This window comes from Bubalus kerabau, chromosome 3, assembly GCF_029407905.1.
Source record: "Bubalus kerabau isolate K-KA32 ecotype Philippines breed swamp buffalo chromosome 3, PCC_UOA_SB_1v2, whole genome shotgun sequence".
NCBI classification, from domain to species: Eukaryota; Metazoa; Chordata; class Mammalia; order Artiodactyla; family Bovidae; genus Bubalus; species Bubalus kerabau.
The window spans coordinates 183,791,880-183,813,946 of NC_073626.1; the positions used below are offsets into that span (position 1 = coordinate 183,791,880).

The following is a 22,067-nucleotide window of genomic DNA, read 5'->3' on the forward strand; positions in this document are numbered from 1 at the left end:
TTTTTTTCTTTTTTTTTCCTCCAAGAACGATGATCGCTTTCCTTATGAGAATCCTCTTTAAAAAATATTCCTCGGTATTTCCCGCCCCCTCCCAGGATCTATTTTCTTCTGTTCCCATTCCCTTTTTTTCCATCATGTGAGTTGCACATATTCTTGGTGACGTCTCCTGGCTGGAGCGCTGCTTGGTTCTTCCTGTCGCCAGTGGCCTCCTGGCAGGTGGCTGCTGACCCTGCGGTGGACCGAGAACCGGGGGCCGGCTTGGGGGCGCGGAGGGGGCGGGGCCTGGAGGAAGCGGTGAGCCGAGGCAGGTGAACGTCAAACCTCCACCGACTGGATCTGGTTCATCTGTGCCCGCATCACCTGGATACTGTTGAGGATTTTTTTCTGGTGACCAGCCAGGGTGACCCCAACCCGGAGAATGTCCCTTTGGGGAGAGAAGCACATGTGTTAGGTACATGCGAGGGTGGAGGGACTCCATCCAGGTAGAACCACCTGGGCTATTCCAGGGGTTTCCCACTGGAGAGAGCAAGGGAAGGGGAAGGGGAGCGGGAGTGAGTCAGTGTTAAGATGGGGGAGAAGGGGCTGGGAGTGGGGGCACCTAGGTGCCCGTGTCTCCTTTGCTGCGGGAGAGGAGAGGGGACCCTGCATGACCCTGCAAGAACCAAGTACCCACGTGTTCACTTTTTATCTCTGTTGATCTTCCTACCACACCCCAGTTCACAGAAGAGAAAACTGAGGCCAAGGGGAGTCATGTCATTTGCTCAAGGTCACTCAGATGGTCAACACCGAAAGCAGATTGATCATATTCTTTGCAGCCAAAGATGGAGAAACTCTATAGTCAGCAAAAACAACACTGGGAGATGACTGTGGCTCAGATCATGAACTCCTTATTGCCACATTCAGACTTAAATTGAAGAAAGTAGGGAAAACCACTAGACCATTCAGGTATGACCTAAATCAAATCCCTTATGATTATACAGTGGAAGTGAGAAATAGATTAAGGGATTAGATCTGATAGACAGACAGCCTGAAGAACTTTGGATGGACGTTTGTGACATTGTACAGGAGGAAGTGATCAAGACCATCCCCAAGAAAAAGAAATGCAAAAAGGCAAAATGGTTGTCTGAGAAGCCTGTACAAACAGTTATGAAAAGAAGAGAAGCGAAAGGCAAAGGAGAAAAGGAAAGCTATACCCATTTGAATGCAGGGTTTCAAAGAATAGCAAGGAGAGATAAGAAAGCCTTCCTCAGTGATCAATGCAAAGAAATAGAGGAAAATAATAGAATGGGAAAGACTAGATATCTCTTCAAGAAAATTAGAGATACCAAGGGAACTTTTCATGCAAAGATGGGCTCAATAAAGGACAGAAATGGTATGGACCTAACAGAAGCAGAAGATATTAAGAAGAGGTGGCAAGAATACACAGAAGAACTGTACAAAAAAGATCTTCATGACCCAGATGATCACGATGGAGTGATCACTCAACCTAGAACCAGACATCCTGGAATCTGAAGTCAAGTGAGCCTTAGGAAGCATCACTACGAACAAAGCTAGTGGAGGTGATGGAATTCCAGTTCGGCTATTTCAAATCCGAAAAGATGATGCTGTGAAAGTGCTGCACTCAATATGCCAGCAAATTTGGAAAACTCAGCAGTGGCCACAGGACTGGAAAAGGTCAGTTTTCATTCCAATCCCAAAGGCAATGCCAAAGAATGCTGAAACTATCACACAACTTTACTCATCTCACACACTAGCAAAGTAATGCTCAAAATTCTCCAAGCCAGGCTTCAACAGTATGTGAACCGTGAACTTCCAGATGTTCAGGCTGGATTTAGAAAAGGCAGAGGAAACCAAAGACCAAATTGCCAACATCCACTGGATCATCGAAAAAGCAAGAGAGTTCCAGAAAAACATCTGCTTTATTGACTATGCCAAAGCCTTTGACTGTGTGGATAACAATAAACTGTGGAAAATTCTGAAAGAGATGGGAATACCAGACCACCTGACCTGTCTCCTGAGAAATCTGTATGCAGGTCAAAAAGCAACAGAACTAGACATGGAACAACAGACTGGTTCCAAATCGGGAAAGGAGTATGTCAAGGCTGTATATTGTCACCCTGCTTATTTAACTTATATGCAGAGTACATCGTGAGAAACACTGGGCTGGAAGAAGCACAAGCTAGAATCAAGATTGCCAGGAGAAATATCAATAACCTCAGATATGCAGATGATACCACCCTTATGGCAGAGAGTGAAGAGGAACTAAAAAGCCTCTTGATGAAAGTGAAAGTGGAGAATGAAAAAGTTGGCTTAAAGCTCAACATTCAGAAAACTAAGATCATGGCATCTGGTCCCATGACTTCATGGCAAATAGATGGGGAAACAATGAAAACAGTGACAGACTATTTTTTTGGGCTCCAAAATCACTGCAGATGGTGACTGCAGCCATAAAATTAAAAGACGCTTGCTCCTTGGAAGAAAAGTTATGACCAACCTAGAAAGCTTATTAAAAAGCAGAAATATTACTTTGCCAACAAAGGTCCATCTAGTCAAAGCTATGGTTTTTCCAGTAGTCATGTATGGATGTGAGAGTTGGGCTATAAAGAAAGCTGAGTGCCGAAGAACTGATGCTTTTGAACTATGGTGTTGGAGAAGACTTTTGAGAGTCCCTTGGTCTGCAAGGAGATCCAACCAGTCCATCCTAAAGGAAATCAGTCCTGAATATTCACTGGAAGGAGTGATGCTGAAGCTGAAACTCCAATACTTTGGCCATCTGAGAAGAACAGACTCATTTGAAAAGACCCTGATGCTGGGAAAGATTGAAGGCAGGAGGAAAAGGGGATGACAGAGGATGAGATGGTTGGATGGCATCACCGACTCGATGGACATGAGTCTGAGTAAACTCCAGGAGATGGTGATGGACAGGGAGGCCTGGTGTGCTGCAGTCCATGGGGTTGCAAAGAGTCGGACACGACTGAGCAACTGAACTGAATTGAAAAGCCCGTGGGTGGCAGGAGACCCGGGTATTGATAAGAATGTGATTTCTGCATTGGCCATCTTGCTCCTTGGTCCCCCATATCCCTGCTGGGACACTGTCTATTCCTCACTCTCCAGAGCCCCCCTGCTTGGCAGGATGGGTGGGGAGGGGGGCTCACGGCGGTGGGTGGAGGCGGCTGGGCACTTACTCCATCATCATCTGTGACACGACATCGAAGGAGGTGAAGCCGGCATTGGCGAAGCTCTCCTTGTACTGCCCCATCTTGATGGCCTCCAGCCACTCGTCCACCGTGTTAAAGCTGGTGTAGTCAGGGATCGTGCGGTCCAGCAATGGCAGGTTGATTCTAGGGGGTGGGGTGGGCGACAGGTACGGTCAGTGCATTTGCTGACCTAGGGGTGAGGGTAAGTGTGGGCGTGGGCACAGGTGCAGGCTGCATGTGTACCTGCCCGTGTGCATCCATGTGTGTGAACACAGTGTGTATGCATGTGACCACTTCTATGCGAGAGCAGGTGTGAGTCTGAACCCACATAAATGTGCACACGTGTATGTGTGAGTAGGTGAGAGTGAGTATGTGTGCAGGTCTCAAAGCTGGGGCCATCTGGACAGTCTAGGGAAGCCTCTAGGGGACTGCTGAGAGGCTGGACCACAGCGGTGAGGCGGGGACATGTCTCCATGCTGCTGCTTTGGGGGAGGGGTTTCAGTTGGACTAATTGTGCTGATTTTATCTATCTATCATCTATTTATGCCTGGTCTTAGTTGTGGCATGCCAACTCTTAGCTGTGACATGTGGGATCTAGTTCCCTGACCAGAGATCAAACCCAGACACTCTGCATTTGGCCGTGCAGAGTCTTAGCCACTGGACTGCCAGGAAAGTCCCATCACTGTGCGGAGTACTTGTCATTTCCTCTCCCAATGCCCTTCTCTGTCCTCCCCTACCCTGGCTATGCTACAGGAAGCCGATCTTGTGGACCACATCTCCAAAGTCCAGACACAGCTGGTGGGGCTGGTGGGAATGACTTCTGGGCAGGCAAGGTGTGAAGTGACCATCATGAGGCTAAAAGCTCAGAATAATTTTTATCCAGAGAATCAGGAGTGGCTGAGGCAGGGTTGTGGTGAGGAGGGATGGGAAGGGGCAAACATGGACATCTCCTGGCAGGTGAAGAACTTGGGCCCAGGGAGTCTCTGGACACAGCCAGCCCTGGACCCTGAGGACATCCAGCCAGACACCCCTCAGACAGCCCGTGTGGTCAAGGGTCCTGAAGAGTAAGGATGTGCAGGGCTGGCACCGGCCTGTGGAAGCTACCCAGGGAGAGCGAGGGTTGGCTGCAGGTCTGATGCAGGGTGCTCTGGGACCACTGGGCAAAGGGAAGCACCCGGATCATTGAAGCTAACGCCTGTGCGCCTGAGCCAGTCTCTGCTATGAGGAAGGCAGCCCCAGTGTGGGGGCACGCGTGCCTGTGTTTTCTGTGGTATGTGAGTACTTCTGAATGTGTGTGCTCAGTTATGTATGGTTGTGTGTATGTGTGAGAACTTGGGAATGAGTGTATCTATGTGTGTGAGATTGTGAGCATAAGCATGAGCATTTGTGCCCAAATGTGCGTTCATGTATGTGTGTAGGACTGTGTGTGTGTGTGAGCATGGCTGTGTCGAGGAGGATGCAAATGCAAGTTAGAGGGTCCAGATTTAAGTGTGAAGTAGGAACCTGAGTGAGGAGTAAATCTATTCACCAAGATTCTGAGAACTGGGACTTCACTGGTGGTCCAGTGGCTAGGACTCCAAACTCCCAATGCAGGGGGTCCCCTGGTTCCACCCCTGGTCAGGGAGCAAGATCTCCCACATGCTACAACCAAAGATCTTGCAAGTCACATCCAAGATCCAGCACAGCCAAATAAATATTTTACAAAAAGATACCGATAATTTCCTTTAAACCTTGTCCTCTCTGACCACGTTTTAAAAGATGCTTTCTCTACCACCCATCTTGGGCTTCCTTCTCCTCCTCAGGATAGCCTGTGCCCTGCACCCTGCACGGCAAGGCAGGCAGCCTCCCAAAAAACCCTAGCACTGTCCTTCCCATCCCAATTCAGCTATCCCAGGAGTGGGCGGGGCCAGGCGGCGCTGGGGAAAGGGGCGGGGCTGGGGGGCGTACCCGGAAGAGAGCGGCGCCATGGCTTTGAGGCTGTTGGGGTTGCGGATCATCTTGTCCAGCGTGTTGACGATCTGGCCGAACTTGGGCCGGTGGTTGCGGTCCTTCTGCCAGCAGTCCAGCATGAGCTGGTGCAGCGCGCTCGGGCAGTCCATGGGCGGTGGTAGCCGGTAGTCCTGTTCTATGGCGTTGATTACCTGGGGAGGGGCAGGGAGGGGTTGCGGGGGTGAGGTAAGAGCATCTGTTCTCTGGTCTTGCCCCCAGTGCGTTGCAGGACAGGCTTATTTGGTTGCGCCGTGGCAACCATCTCCACTTCCTGGAGGCAGCCCCAGTATGCGCCTCTCCTGGGTTCCCACCATCTCTGACTTCAGTCTGGCCTGGAAGCTGGGCGTCTGGCTCCCCTTCCACTCAGCACCCCAAGATACCCTCTGCCTCAGGGTCCACCAGGCCCACCCTCCTGTGAGCAACCCCCTTCGGCTGCTCTGTTAGGGGAAAGGAGCCCAAACACCTCTCCAAGCTGTTCTGCCCACAGGGCCAAATTTGTCTTCCCCAGCTTGACTGTGGGTATCTTCCCTGCTCAAGTATTCCCTGTTCTGCATTGTTGCAAATCAGAATTCCTAGAGGGGGACCTTCAAACACCCCATTACTGAACCTCAGCAACCGTTCTGACCAACTTTCCACTGCTCCCCAACATGACCCCTTGTCATCCCGCTTCTGGGCCTTGGCACAGGCTGTTCCTTCCACTGGAAGTCCTCACGTCTTCAAGTCTCACTACTGTTTGAGTCCCAGCTGTCGGTGTAGACCTCATGGCTAATTGTGCCCATGTTCCCTTTCCTGAGCACCTGCAGGGTTTGATGCCTGCCTTCTTCACTTTACCACCTGACCATACATAGCACCTGATAACTCCATCTGGTTCCCTGAATGACTGTCCTGTCCCTCATATGGGTGGTGAACTCCTGAGGGGCAGACATGGTCCCTTAGGGTTGGCCACAGGTGGCTGCATCCTGAAGATTTGCTTATTTGTGGATGGGTGGGCTTTTCCTGGGCTTCCCAGGTGGCGCTAGTGGTAATGAACCTGCCTGCCAACGCAGGAAACATAAGAGACGCGGGTTTGATCCTTGGCTTGGGAAGATCCCCTGGAGAAGAGAATGGCAGCCCCTCTCCAGTATTCTTGCCTGGAGAATCCCACGGACAGAGGAGCTGGCTGGCTACAGTCCACAGGTCGCAAAGGGCTGGACACGAATGAAGCGACTTAGCATGCATGCATGGGCCTTTTCTACTGCTGACCCCCCTGGAGAGTCCAGGGTCCTGTGCAGATGTTTGAATCAACCAACACTGTGCTGGGAGCTGCCCGGACCCAGGATCTCAGAGACCTCGGTCCTACCTGCTGAAAGTCGAGAAAAAGCCCAAGAGTTCTAGGTCTTCCCCTCCTGCCTGGCTGGCCAGAGAGGCCGCGCCCACCTCCTTGCAGACTTACGTCTTGGTTGGTCATGTCCCAGTAGGGCCGTTCACCATAGGACATCACCTCCCACATGACGATGCCGTAGCTCCAGACGTCACTGGCCGAGGTGAACTTCCGGTACTGGATGGCCTCTGGGGCTGTCCAGCGGATGGGGATCTTCCCACCCTGGGGAGCAGAACGGGGAGTGTCAATGGATGGGAGGCTGAGCCGAATGGCCTCTGCTGGCGAAGCTCCCGACCCTCCGCCCCGTGCTGCACAGTCACAAAGTGCCTTACTGCTTCCCTAGACTCGCCCTCCTGGTCCGGACCTGCGGGCACGTGCCTGTGACCTTCTCTCTGCATGAAGCGCCTTTTCCCACCCTGTCATCTGGTAATCTCCTCATCCTTGAAGTCCCTATGCACACCTTTCCCTAAGTCCACAAAGGGTGGCTCATGCTCTTACTCCTACGACTGAGGTCATCAGGACGCACTTGTCTCCCGGAGAGCGGTACTCATCTCATTTGCCTGCTTGCCTGCCTCCACTTCCCTGGTGGCTCAGATGGTAAAGATTCCACCTGAATGCTGGAGACCTGGGTTTGATTCCTGGGTCAGGAAGATTTCCCTGGAGAAGGGGATGGCAACCCACTCCAGTATTCTTGACTGGAGAATCCCACAGACAGAGGAGCCTGGCGGGCTACAGTCCATGGGTTCGCAAAGAGGCAGACACGACTGAGCAACTAACACTTTCATTTCACTTTTTCACTGCTTCCACTTGAACTACCTCTGAGATCTTTGAGGGCAGGTACTGTCTGATTCCTTTCTGTTTAAAATTCTTCAACAGGGCCTTCCCTGGTGGTCTAGTGGTTAAGAATTCATCTTTCCAATGCAGGGGACATGGGTTTGATCTCTGGCTGGGGAACTAGGATCCCACATGCAGTGGGGCAACGAAGCCCATCTGCGGCAACTACTGAGCCCATGCTCTGGAGCTGCCACTAGAGAAGCCACGATTGCGTGCCTCAGTGAAGACCCAGCACAGCCAAAATCAAAACAGCCACCCCCACCCCACCCCGCCTCCCTGCAACTCTTCAACAACCCCAACAGCTTTCAGGAGAGAGTCCTGAGCTTGGGCAATCAAGGGTCTCCGAGATGTGGCCCTGCCTACCTCTCCAGCATGGTTGCCCACCACTTTCCCTGACAGCTTGTGTGCCAGTCATACCCACCCATGAGAATACAGCATCTGGCCAACTTTTACTGGCACTTGGCTTTCAGCTCAGCTATCATTCCCTTTAGCAAGCCTTCCTCTGCCTCCTAAGTCTGGTGTCTGACTCTTAGCCCCATTGCTCGGTAGTGCTCTGCACATCTGTGTCCACCAGCCTGTGAGCTCCAAGAGGGCAGAAGTCGGGGTTTATGTCTCTACCTCTCCAGGGCTCAGAACAGCGCTTGGCATGAGCAAGTGTCGGTGAGAACGTGTTGTGGGACGAGACGGATGTCCGCCCTCTTTCCCAGCCCCGCGGCTCCACTGTTCCCTGCCTCTGTCTTACCAGGGCGCTGGTGTACGTGGGATCTGAGGTATCGTCCTCCAGAAAGCGTGAGAGCCCGAAGTCAGACACCTTGCAGACCAGGTTGCTGTTAACAAGGATGTTGCGGGCGGCCAGGTCGCGGTGGACGTAGTTCATGTCGGCCAGGTACTTCATGCCAGCCGCGATGCCCCGCAGCATGCCCACCAGCTGGATGACTGTGAACTGCCCGTCATTTTGCTTTGGGAGAAGTGGAGGAAACACAGAGTGAATGGAAGAGCGTGCGTCAGATCTCTGGAGCATTCTCACAGTGGGACACCAGACTGGGCCCCTGTTGCCCTGGCCTGGGCTCCCTGTGGCTCAGGGGCCTTACAGAGGCCCAGGAGAGGCTGGTTTCAGGGTGGTGGAGAGAATATGGACTCTGGGGCTGGCTGGATTCTGGCTTTTTCCCTTGCTGGCTGTGCAACTTTGGACATGTGACCTAACTCTCAGAGTCTTGACAGTCAAAGTCACTCAGTCATGTCTGATTCTTTGCAACCCCATGGACTATACAGTCCATGGAATTCTCCAGGCCAGAATACCAGGCCTTTCCCTTCTCCAGGGGCTCTTCCCAACCCACTGATCGAACCCAGGTCTCCTGCATTGCAAGTGGATTCTTTACCAGCTGAGCCACCAGGGAAGCCCAAGAATACTGGAGTGGGTAGTCTATCCCTTCTCCAGCAGATCTTTCCAACCTAGGAATTGAACTGGGGTCTCCTGCATTGCAGGCAGATTCTTTACCAGCTGAGCTACCAGGGAAGCCCCTGTTTCCTCAACTGTGTGTTAAATGGGAATAAGTAATGCCCAACTTCTAGGGTACTCAGTGTTCAACAAGAAGGTGCATGAAGGGCTCCTGGCACATACTAGGTGCTTAATAAATATTTGTTAAATAGCAAGTAGTTCAATGGCATACTTCTTAAAAAAAATTTTTTTTTTATTGCAGTATAACTGATTTACAATGCGGTGTTAGTTTCAGGTGTACACCAAAGTGAATCAGTTATACGTATACCCACTCTTTTTTTAGATTCTTTTCCCATATAGGTCATTACAAAGTACTGAGTACAATTCCCTGTGCTATACAGTAGGTCCTTATTAGTTATCTTATAGGTGTGTGTGTGTATATATATATATGTTGTTGTTCATTTCTAAGTCCTTTCTGACTCTTTCTGATCCCATGGGCTCCAGCATGCCAGGCCTCCCTGTCCCTCACTATCTTCCAGAGTTTACCCAAGTTCATGTGTATTGAGTCAGTGATGCCATCTAACAATCTCATCCTCTGGTGCCCTCTTCTGCTTTTGCCTTCAATCTTTCCCAGCATCTGACTCACTGGAGAAGACCCTGATGATGCAAAAGATTTTATTTATAGTAGTATGTATGTGTAATTCCAATCTTCCAGTTTATCCCTCCCCTCCCAATGGCATACTTCTGATTCCTAGTCAGTGCTCTTTGTCTAGCTGGTTGCTGTGACTTCTCGGGGGGCCTGGAAGCTTTCCTCTGTTGCCTTGTGCTCCAAACTCTCTCCCTGTATAGCTTTGGGGAAATCCAAACCTGGTGAAAACTCTGGACTAAGGGTCAGGAGACCTGGATCCAGTCCTGGCTCTCATCTCGAGCCTCCGGGTAACCTCGGGCACACTCTACTTCTCTGAGAGCCTCAGTTTTCCTCTTGGGCGTCATGAGAAGGCTGGCTAAGTGCTTGGAGGGAACAGATTTCAGGTTGTATGCCAACGCTGATCAACTGGCTGTGGTTTCCCTGATAGAGAAAGATTCTGAGATTGCTTCTGGGTTTAGTGGGAGAGAGTCTGGGATTTATTAGCAATGCCTGTCATGAATTCAATCCCTCTATCCCTGGGTCAGGAAGGTTCCCTGGAGGAGGGCTTGGCAACCCACTCCAGTATTCTTGCCCGGAGAATCCCATGGACAGAGGAGCCTGGACAGCCACAGTCCATAGGGTGGCAAAGAGTCAAGACACAACTGAAGTGACAGCACGCATGCACGCCGTGGATAAAGGAATAGAAAGTGGCAGCGAGCAAGCCATTCTTGACCATGATCTTTCCAAGACCCTTCAGGCTTTGACAGCATAAAGCTATGCTCACCACTGTTCTTCCTGCCCCACCACTCTTGGCTTTCCCTACCCGGAGGAAGGAGTCCAGGGAGCCGTTTTCCATGAACTCAGTGATGATCATCACAGGTGTGCTTTTGGTGACCACGCCCTCCAGGTGGATGACGTTGGGATGGTCAAACTGGCCCATGATGGAGGCCTCGCTCAGAAAGTCCCGGCGCTGCTTCTCGGTATAGCCCGACTTGAGGGTCTTGATGGCCACGAAGATCTCTCTCTTGCCCGGCAGCTTCAGGTGGCCGCTGCATACCTCACCAAACTCCCCTGGGACAGGCACACCGAAGAGGCAGGATGTCACTCAGCAGGTGGAAGCGCTGCCTCCCTCTTCCCTTTCACCTCTGCCCCTGGGGCCAGTTAATCCTTGCAGACACAGAATCCCTTTAGAGAATGCTAGGGCCTCAAAGAGTCTCAGCCACCTTCAGGAGGAAGGGTAAACCCTTCGTGGCCAACCCGTGGTGTTTGGCTGGGTGTGGGGTGAGGAAGTAGGGGGACCTGGGCAGATGGAGCAAAGGACCTGGGATGAATGGCAGGAAGGACAAAGCATTAGACAGAGTCCAGAGTACTGGGTCCCAGAACTAGCTCGGTCTCTGATGTGAGCAAGCGCCTTCCCTGGGCCTGTTTCCTCAGGTGATGATGAGGTAGTTTTACTGGACATCTTTGGGAGCCCTTGCACCTTGGATATTCTGAGTCTTCAGGCCTTGGAGGGTTCTCTGAGGCATCCTACCCTCCACCCCAGGAGTACACATTGGGGTGGCCCCCGCCCCCCCCCCCCCCAACACCCATAGCTGAGGCCATGGTACTTGGGAGGGTACCAGTCACCTACCTGCTCCGATCACCTGCTCAATTTTGACACAGGAGATGTCAATTTCCTTGGCAAACTCCCGCACTGCCTCATTGGGGTCTTCATAGGTGAAGGGGTCGATATAGATCTTCATGCCTGGGGTCACTGGGAGAGAAGGTCAGGCTCAGTCACATGCACAGACTCAAGAGGTGGACAGATGGAAAAGTGTGAACCAGTCCTTCTGTGGAGGGAAGGACTCTCCCACAGGGCCCCAGGAAGAGCTGGGCAACCCCCTGCATTTTCACTTGACCTCTCTGGGTCTCAGTGAGCAGGTGGGCACTGGGCTAAGTAGAGGGTGAGGGGAACAGAAAGGTCAGCAGGGATAGCAAATAGGTTCTAGTTTTTGTTCCAACTGTAATTGATTAATAAGGGCTTCCTCCAGCAGCTAAAAGACTGTGGGGATTGATTAACAATGTCTGTTCGAGCATGGGCATGAAAGGATAGATAGGCTTGTCACGCTTGTGATAGAGAATCAGGGGGTGCAAAGTAAAGGAAGAGGAAGACAAGAAAGGAGCAGAGGGAACTGGAACAAAAATACAGAAAGAGCAGGCAACAGACCATGTTCTTGGTCTTTTGCTAAGGTGATCTCCCTGCTTTTCAAGGCCTAATTCAAGCCTTCTCTCTGCTCAGGAGACTTTTTGGCTGCCTCAGGCATCCCAGGCACTGGAGGGGCTGCCTCACAAGCATCTGAGTACCCACAGCTCCTAGGCCCCTCTCCTGGGTCCCTCTGCTAGCCAGGTCTCAAACTTTTCTGGATCTCATATTCCTTGGTGATCAGCAGGAGGCTGGACATGGGGCATATGAATTTAATTCCTGATCTGATCTGGATATTTATTTTTGATGCAGAAAGGAAGATGGTAACTTGGATACTAAAGACCCAATTCTGACCTCAGCAGTGAGTCAGCAACGTGCTTTGAAGGAAGGGAAAGACGATCCCTCCTTCCTCCTCCCAGATGACTAGTCTTCCACTTCCCAGACCATCTGGCTCTCACCCAGCTGGGGCCTTCCTCTGGGTCCCCAGCCCGCATTCTCCCCCTGCTCCAGGAGCTATGAGTTTGGGAGCAGCAGCTCTAGGAGTTGGGTGCTGGAGTCCCTGGACCATAGCAAGGTTGGATGGTTGGTGAGTGGGGCCACAACCCTGCTCAGCTCCGTGACTTTGGACTTGTTAGTTGACCACTCTCAGCCTCTAGTTCAGACATTCCCGTCATCTAAGAGCTGGAACCTCTAACACAGGGGTTGGCAAAATGGCCCACTGCCTGTTTTGTAATAAAGTGTCATAAATAAAGTTTTATTGGCACACAGCCACACACATTCCTTTGTCTGTGACCGCTTTCCCGCTCCAGTGGCTGAGTTGATCAATTACAACAGAGACCATAAGGCCTGCAAAGCCTAAAATATTTACTGTCTGACCCTTTACAGAAAAGGTTGCCAACCACTGCTCTAACACATTAGTTTTATTTTGTATTATTTATGTGGGTGTCTGCCTAGCCCTTTAGGTCAGAGTTTTCTTAATTTGGGTCTGTGAACCACTTGGCAGGCCCAGGATGGGTTGAGTGGGGCTGCTGAAATGGAATACATTATTATTGTCTTTTTGGATTATAAAAACAATTTATGCTCTTTATAATTTAAAATTATGGAAATAAATATGGTTGAAAATAAAAGTCCTCCAAAAATCTATCTCTGAATATAGAATTTTTTTCTGGATTTCCCTTATAATTTTATACACATACATATGTACATTTGTGTTTCTCTGGGCATAGGATCCAAAACTTTTAGCAGACTTAGAGGAGCCTCTGACCTCAAAAGAGGTTAAGAACCACCATCTTGCAACTTTCCTGGTGGTCCAGTGGTTACTGCCTTCCGATGCAGCGGACTCGAGTTTGAGCCCTGATTGGGGAACTAAGATCCCACATACCGTGGGGTAACTAAGCCTGTGTGCTGCAACTATAGAGCCCATGTGCCACAACGATAAACCCAGCACAACCTAAATAATAAAAAATAAAACTATAGTACTTAAGTGAGAGGATTTGAAAACCCCACCATTGTGGGAGCCTGGGAAGGGGGGATGGGTGCCCATTTTTTTCTCTTCCCTCCCTCCCTGGCACACTGCACACGGTTGATGCTCAGTGTCTGTAGATTGACAGAATCTGGATGATAGACATGGAAGAATAACAACACCAGTTTCCACCTTCTGATCCCTTTGTCTCTGCCCAACACTGTGCCACACTCTTTATGTGTATAATCCCATCTCCACTACCCAACAGCCCCTAGAGGTTATTGTTTAGCTGCTAAGTCCTGTCCAACTCTCTGCAACCCCAAGGACTTCAGCACGTCAGGCTTCCCTGTCCTTCACCATGTCCCTGAGTTTGCTCAAACTCGTGTCTATTGATTGAATGGGTGATTCCATCTCGTCCTCTGTCGCCCCCTTCTCCTCCTACCCTCAGTCTTTCCCAGCATCAGGTTCTGGGTCTTGGCAATTTGCATCAGGTGACCAAAGTACTGGAGCTTCAGCTATAGCATCAGCCTTTCCAGTGAATATTCAGGACTGATTTCCTTTAGGATTGACTGGTTTGATCTCCTTGCAGTCCAAGGGACTCTCAAGAGTCTTCTCCAACACCAGAATTTGAAAGGATCAATTCTTCTGCGCTCAGCCTTCTTTATGGTCCAACTCTCACATCAATAGTAATGGTCATTTATGATAGGAAATGACTATTGGAAAAACAATAGCTTTGACTAGACGGACCTTTGTTGGCAAAGTGATGTCTCTGCTCTTTAATATGTTGTCTACGTTTGTCATAGATTTTCTTCCAAAGAGGAAGGATCTTTTAATTTCGTGGCTGAAGTCACCGTTTGCAGTAATTCTGGAGCCCAAGATAATAAAATCAGTCACCGATTCCACTCCCCCCACCCCATCTATTTGTCATGAAGTGATGGGACTGGATGCCATGATCTTAGTTTTTTGAATGAGATCATTATTCTCATTTCACATGAGAGAAAACTTTAGCTCAGAGAGGCTAAGTAATTTGTCCAAGGCCACACGGCTAGCAACTGGCACAGCCAACATTTGAATCCAGGTCTGTCAGAATTGAGTCGAGGGCCACTGCTCTGAATCACCAAGCTCACTGCTTCCTGAAGGAAACCCACCCAGATCTGGTCCATGCTTCCTCCTCCTGGATTCATCTGTGATTCCTCCTCCCCCGAGTCAGCCCTCCCCAGAGCAGGGGCATCAGCTCCCGCAGAGAGGCTCTCTTTTTTCGCCCAGACTCAGCATCTGGGCTGTGGCCCTTGGTGACTGACTTTTCACTTCCCTGACAACAGAACTAGGGGAAGCTCTTCCTCCTGGGCCAAATGGGGAGGGAGGTTAGGAATGGGTCAGTTCAGGGAGCTCAAAGCCTGCTTGGATGCCTCCAACCAGTCAGATGCTGTCCCCAAGCCTTGGACAGGAGTGCTAGTCAGGAGGGCTCCATCACTTACAGCAGGGGTCCCCAACCCCCTCGGGCCACTTGGACTGGTACCAGTTAGGAACCAGGCCACACAGTAGGAGGTGAGCGGCAAGCAAGTGAGCAAAGCTTCATCTGTATCTAGAGCTGCTCTCTATCACTCTCCCCAGAGCAGGGAGGAGAAGGGGACGACAGAGGATGAGATGGTGGGATAGCATCACCGACTCGATGGACATGAGTTTGAGTAAGTTCTGGGTGGTAAGTTTGAGTAAGTTGGTGATGGACAAGGAAGGCTGGCATGCTGCAGTCCATGGGATCACAAAGAATTGAACACGACTGAGCGACTGAACTGATCACTCTCCCATCACCCCAAAATGGGACCATCTAGTTGCAGGAAAACAAGCTCAGGGCTCCCACTCATTCTGCATTATAGTGAATTGTAGAATTATTTCATTATGTATCACAATGTAATAATAACAGAGGGCTTCCCTGGTGACTCGAATGGTAAAGAATCTGCCAGCAATTCAGGAGGCCTGAGTTTGATCCCTGGGTTGGGAAGATCCCCTGAAGGAGGGCATGGCAACCCACTCCAGTATTCTTGCCTAGAGAATTCCATGGACAGGGTTGCAAACAGTTGGACACGACCGAGTGATTAACACACACTAATAATCATAATAGAAATAAAAATCATAATAGAAATCACAGTAAATGTGATGCACTTGAATCTTCCCTCCACCCCTGCCACTGGTCTGTGGAAAAATTCTCTTCCATGAAACTGTCCCTGGGGACCTCTGGCTTAAAGGAGGTCCTTAAAGGCGAGTGCCTTCATCTGGCCTTCCTCCGTAGTGGTCTCCACTGACAGCTCCCTGCTACTCGCATGCCCGCACAAGGAATTACTTACCAGAGGTCCCGGACACGCCTCGCAGTTTCTGGCCTCTCTGCTTCTGTTCGTGTGGTTCCCTCTACCTGGAGCACCCTCTTCTACCTTTGTGTCCAGGTCGAATGCCACCTCCTCTGTGCAGCCTGCCTGGGTCCCTCCAGAGGGGGCCAAGGCCTTCTCAGGCTGCCACTGCTCTGTCCCCACACCCACTCCCACAGATGTCTGTATGACTTTTCTACCTCGTGCCAGGGCTCCCGGATTCACAGGCCCACAGTCCCCCACCACCCCTTTCTGGAACACTCTCTTGCCTGTGAGGGCTTTGCCCCTCTCTCCCCCAGGGGCACAGAGGCCATGTCTGTCTTGTTCTTGCTAAATCCCAGGGCCTGGCACATAGACGGTGCTCAATAAATGCTCACTGGAAGAACACTAGCCTTACTCATTGACATGCCCTTGTTTTCTCTCTCTACCTGTTTGGGGTCACAAATACCTTTGGGAATTTTATGAAAGCTATGAATTCTGCTTCCTGGCCAAGAATCCACACGAGTGTGCATGCGCCCATGGTCAGCATGCAATTTTGGAATGTTTATAGGCCCTGGAAGCTCTAGGAGTTATGAACTCTCAAGTTATGAGCCCTTGCTCTAAAATGTTTTCTCTAGAGTATATTTGAGGGTGGTATACAGTAGGTACTTAATAAATACTTTTTGACTATATGGCTCTGAGTGCTGCAGTTCCTGCTTCGGTGACACTCTGCTTTCGCCTCACCATTGATAACATGATTGGCTCACAGTTTAGCATGGTTTCACCACATAGCAGACCCTGTTCTAGGCACTAATAGGTATCGACCCAATTAATCTTCCCTGACAATCTTTCTGGGTAAATACTACTATTAGACTGAGCCCTACGAAACTGTCAATATTTGACTCCTCCTGATCTACATGGAACAACAGACTGGTTCCTAGTAGGAAAAGGAGTATGTCAAGGCTGTATATTGTCACCCTGCTTATTTAACTTATATGCAGAGTACAACATGAGAAACGCTGGGCTGGAAGAAGCACAAGCTGGAATCAAGATTGCCAGGAGAAATATCAATAACCTCAGATATGCAGATGACACCACCCTTATGGCAGAAAGTGAAGAGGAACTAAAAACCCTCTTGATGAAAGTGGAGAGTGAAAAAGTTGGCTTAAAGCTCAACATTCAGAAAACAAAGATCATGGCATCCAGTCCCATCACTTCATGGCAAATAAATGGAGAAACAGTGGAAACAGTGTCAGACTTTATTTTTTTGGGCTCCAACATGACTGAAGATGGTGATTGCAGGGATGAAATTAAAAGACGCTTACTCCTTGGAAGGAAAGTTATGACCAACCTAGATAGCATATAAAAAGCAGAGACTTTACTTTGCCAACAAAGGTCCGTCTAGTCAAGGCTATGGTTTTTCCAGTGGTCATGTATGGATGTGAGAGTTGGACTATGAAGAAAGATGAGCACCGAAGAATTGATGCTTTTGAACTATGGTGTTGGAGAAGACTCTTGAGAGTCCCTTGGACAGCAAGGAGATCCAACCAGTCCATCCTAAAGGAGATCAGTCCTGGGTGTTCATTGGAAGGACTGATGCTGAAGCTGAAACTCCAATACTTTGGCCACCTCATGTGAAGAGTTGACTCATTAGAAAAGACCCTGATGCTGGGAGGGACTGGGGGCAGGAGGAGAAGGGGACGACAGAGGATGAGATGGTTGGATGGCATCACTGACTCGATGGACATGAATTTGGGTGAACTCCGGGAGTTGGTGATGGACAGGGAGGCCTGGCGCACTGAGATTCATGGGGTCGCAAAGAGTCGGACACGACTGAGTGACTGAACTGAACTGAACTGATCTACAAAAATGGCCATTTCATTTGGTTTCAACCTAACAGTCCCCCTCTTTTTGATGAAGAAACTGGTATAAGAAAGGCTAAATGGAACTTCCCTGGTGGTCCAGTGGTTAAGAATCTGCCTGACAATGCAGGGGACACAGTTTCGATTCCTGGTCTGGGAAGGTCCCACCTGCTGCAGAGCAACTAAGCCCGTGCGCTGCAACCACTGGGCTTGTGCTCCGAGACGAGAGAAGTCACTGCAGTGAGAAGCCTGGGCACGGCCACGAAGAGTAGCCCCCGCTCACCAAAACTAGAGAAAGCCTGTGCACAGCAGTGAAGACCCAGTGCAGCCATAAATGAATGAATAAGGTGAAATAATTTGCCTAAGGGGACATGGGCATAGCTAGTTAGTGGCAGAAGTGTTGATTGAATCCAGGTTGTCTGCCTTGAAAGTCTACACTTACAAATGCCAAGCTACCGGTTTATTTTGGGTGCTTCCCCACCTGTGTCTTGGGATAGAATGTGAGCTCCTTGTGGCCAGAGCTTTGCACAAGGAAGGACATTTGGCTCCCAGGAAGGACATTTTCTGAACTGCAGTTGGATGAGAACCTCGGCAGGCAAGAGTCTTCAGAAAATATTAGGCTACTGTTTGGATGATTTATGACTGTCAGGGTCACCAACAGGGTCACATGCCATCCTGAACCCATGTGGAAAATTCAAGATGAGGGGAGGAGGAACCAGGCATCCAGAGACCTGGATTTGCATTCTGGATCTGCCAGCAATAATGGTCACAAATAAGTTGCTTTATGAGTTTGAATTCAGGATCAATCACTGTATTGATCTGGCCGTGTGCCCTTGGGCAAGTTACTTCACCTCTCCGTATCTCACTTTTTTTCATCTGCAAAATGGAGATAATAAACAAATCCCCTATCTCGTAAGGGGGTTGCAGAGATTAAATGAGAATCTTTTGAAAAGGTTTCGTTCAGTATTTGGCAACCAGAAAGCACTGAATAATTGTTAATTGTTATCATGAGGAGTTGGTTATTATTAAATATTATTATTACAAAGCACTTCAACATCCATTAATTCATTTACTCCTCAAAACTCTGTGAAAGAAGCATCATTCCTGCTACTTCCCACATAAGGATGCCAAGGATCAGAATGGTTTTTCCTGAGCTTCCAGTGACTTCCCTAAGGTCACACTGAGCTGGCCGGTAGCAAAGTAGGGTTGAGAAACCCGGTGCATCCCTCTGGCTCCACGTCCAGGCACCATAGATGTCAGCACTCATTCAGCATTTGCTGGACAATGGAAAACACGAGCCCATGAGGGTGACCTTGGGTTGGTCACACACATAGCCAGGCCTCAGCTTCCTCCTCTGTCCCAGCCACACAAGGTTGCTGGTCGATATGTGATCACGGGGCTGGCAGTGTTTTGAGAAAAAAACAAAACAACAAAATCCTGCTCAGATGCAGAGAGTAGGAGCATGAGCTTGAGAATGTGTTGATTTATGAACAACACGTTTTATTCTGGAGTCTATTTTTAAAATAAATCCCTGCTGTCACCTGTTTTCCTTGCTACTGACTTGCTGCTCTAAACAGTGATGCTCCTGAATGCCTCCAGGTGATGGAGCGTGTGAGCCTGTCTTACTCAGAAGGGTGTAGGGAGCACAGAGTGGCCAAGACTGTGTTTGTACCCCAGCGTTTGCCCCGCACAACTGCGCGACCTCTCTGTGCCTTGGTTTCCTCATATTCAAAGTGGGAAATGACCAGGGTTAAATGAGGAAATACACGTTGAGCATTAAAGTATGGAACACAATATGTTTAGCTATATCTACCATCATGATTTTATTACTTGGGGAACAGGCTGGGGCGATGGAATTTATGAGTTTTATTTTTCACATACAGGTGGATTTTTATTTCTGTGTAGTTAAATTTGTCCACTTTTGTCTTATGATCCTTTCATTGCTTTTGTGCTTAGAAAGTGCTTTTCCCTCCACGTATCAATTAAATAGTTACCTAGATTGTCTTCTGGAAATTTTAATGGTTTAATAATTTTTACAGTGATGTCTAAAAATGATTTTTAAGCTCAGCAACGTTTACTTCAAATTAAGTCTTACCCAGAGGGGCCTCCCAGGTGGCGCAGTGGTAAAGAATCTGCTTACCAGTGCAGGAGACGTAAGTGACACAGATTTGATCCCCAGGTCGGGAAGATCCCCTACAGCAGGAAATGGCTACCCACTCCAAAATTCTTGCTTGGAAAATTCCATGGACAGAGGAGCCTGGTGGGCTACAGTTCATGGGGTTGCAAAGAGTCGGACACGACTGAGCAAAGCATGTGTGCGCCTGCACACACACACACACACACACACACACAGACTTAATATCAAGAACTCCTTGACTCTGCTCTTTATCGCACACTCCGTATCTAGCCCTGCAGCGAATCCATTGGTCTACTTTCAAAGTGTGTCCGAACCCACTGCCTTCCCACCACTTCCCTCGCTGCCACCCTGGTCCAGCCACCATCCTATCTTCCCTGGATTATCCCAACAGCCACCTCCCGGCCCCTGCTCCATCCCTGCCTGGCACCGCCCAGTCCATGTTCCACAGGGCAGTCAGAGAAGTCCTGTGAAAACTGTAACTCCGAGCATGTCCGTCTTTTTCTCAGACCCTTCCAGAGGCGTCTCATTTCACTCAGAATAAAAACCAAGGCCCGGACTTCCCTGGTGGTCCAGTGGCTAAGAATCCGCCTGCCATTGCAGGGGACATGAGTTCGATCCCTGGCCCAGGAAGATTCCACATGCCCCAGGGCAAGTAAGCCCGTGTGCCACAACTACTGAGCCGACGTGCTGCAACTCCTGAAGCCCTCGAGACCTAGAGCCCACACACCACAGCTGGGGAGTATCCCCTTCTCTTGGCAACTACAGAAAGCCTGTGCACAGCAACAAAGACCCAGCACAGCATTCCCAAATTAACATTAAAAACACTGCTCTAACCCCTGCTTGGAGAATTCTGAGCATTACTTTGCTGGGGTGTGAGGTGAGTACAATTGTGCGGTAGTTTGAACATTCTTTGGCATTGCAAAATGAAGAAGTGAAGAAGAACTAAAGAGCCTCTTGATGAAAGAGGAGAGAGAAAAAGTCGGCTTAAAACTCAACATTCAGAAAACAAGATCATGGCATCTGGTCCCATCATTTCATGGCAAATAGACGGGGAAAAAATGGAAAAGGTGAGAGACTTTACTTTTTTGGGCTCCAAAATCACTGCAGATGGTGACTGCAGCCATGAAATTAAAAGATGCTTGCTCCTTGGAAGAAAAGCTATGACCAACCTAGATAGCATATTAAAAGCAGACATTACTTTGTCAACAAAGGTCTGGCTAGTCAAGGCTATGGTTTTTCCAGTAGTCATGTATGGATGTGAGAGTTGGACTATAAAGAAAGCTGAGCCTGCTTTTGAACTGTGGTGTTGGAGAAGACTCTTGAGAGTCCCTTGGACTGTAAGGAGATCCAACCAGTCCATCCTAAAGGAAATCAGTCCTGAATATTCATTGGAAGGACTGATGCTGAAGCTGAAACTCCACTACTTTGGCCACCTGATGTGAAGAACTGATTCACTGGAAAAGACTCAGATGCTTGGAAAGATTGAAGGCAGGAGGAGAAGGGGACGACAGAGGATGAGATGGTTGGATGGCATCACCGACTCGATGGAACAAGCTCTGAGAGTTGGTGATGGACAGGGAAGCCTGGCATGCTGCAGTCCATGGAACTGCAAAGGGTTGGACACAACTGAGTGACTGAAATGAAACTGAACCCCTGCAGCTCTGAATCACCCTTTCCTATCTTGCTTTTTTCCCACAGCACTTTCATCTTCTGATATATCATACACTTTGCTCATTTATTGCATGTATTTAAAAAATTTCCTAGGATTTTTTATTATATTCTTTTTAAAAATTGTGGTAAAATATGCATAATATAAACTACACAATTTTAACCATTTCAAAACGTGCAGTTCAGTATTATTAAGTACAGTCATACTGATGTACAACCAATCTTCAGAATTCTTTTAATCTTGCAGAAAATGTAAGCCCTATTTTCTAAAGTTTATCAATATTTTGCATTTATTTTAAAAATACCTGTCACTTTTAAAAAATTGAAGTATAGTTGATTTACTGTGCTGTGCCAATCTCTGCTGTACAGCAAAGTGACTAAGTTATACACATATATACATTCTTTTTTAGATTCTTTTCCACTATGGTGTATCACGGCATATTGAGTATAGTTCCCTGCCCGATCCATGCTGCTGCTGCTGCTGCTAAGTCGCTTCAGTCGTGTCCAACTCTGTGCGACCCCATAGACGGCAGCCCACCAGGCTCCCCCGTCCCTGGGATTCTCCAGGCAAGAACACTGGAGTGGGGTGCCATTCCCTTCTCCAATGCATGAAAGTGAAAAGTGAAAGGGAAGTCGCTCAGTCGTGTCCGACTCTTCGCGACCCCATGGACTGCAGCCCACCAGGCTCCTCCATCCATGGGATTTTCCAGGCAAGAGTACTGGAGTGGGGTGCCATTGCCTTCTCCGCCCGATCCATGTGGACCTTGTTTATCCATTCTAAATGTAGTAGTTTTACCATCCCTCCCACTAGAATATAAGTTCCACCAGGGCAGGAATATGGGCTTTGTTTACTTGTGTGTCCCTAGCACCTGGAGCAGAGCCTGATGTACATAATGGGCCACAACAAATATGTGACAACTGAAGGGATGCGTGGATGATCCCCTCACTTGGGGACCATCTGAGAAGCT

At 49.2% G+C, this 22,067-nt stretch overlaps 1 protein-coding gene across 1 annotated transcript in view; it reads right to left on the bottom strand.

Moving 5' to 3' along the window:
- The window catches only part of EPHB2 (EPH receptor B2), a 139,578-nt gene continuing 117,511 nt past the window's right edge, over positions 1 to 22,067 (bottom strand). The window contains exons 9-15 of the mRNA XM_055574203.1: positions 11,077 to 11,199; positions 10,270 to 10,517; positions 8,123 to 8,338; positions 6,619 to 6,768; positions 5,145 to 5,338; positions 3,186 to 3,341; positions 1 to 424 (exon numbers count right to left, since the gene is read on the bottom strand). Coding sequence (XP_055430178.1) covers positions 316 to 424; positions 3,186 to 3,341; positions 5,145 to 5,338; positions 6,619 to 6,768; positions 8,123 to 8,338; positions 10,270 to 10,517; positions 11,077 to 11,199 — 1,196 coding nt within the window. The 3' untranslated portion in view covers positions 1 to 315. The remainder of the gene's footprint in view (positions 425 to 3,185; positions 3,342 to 5,144; positions 5,339 to 6,618; positions 6,769 to 8,122; positions 8,339 to 10,269; positions 10,518 to 11,076; positions 11,200 to 22,067) is intronic.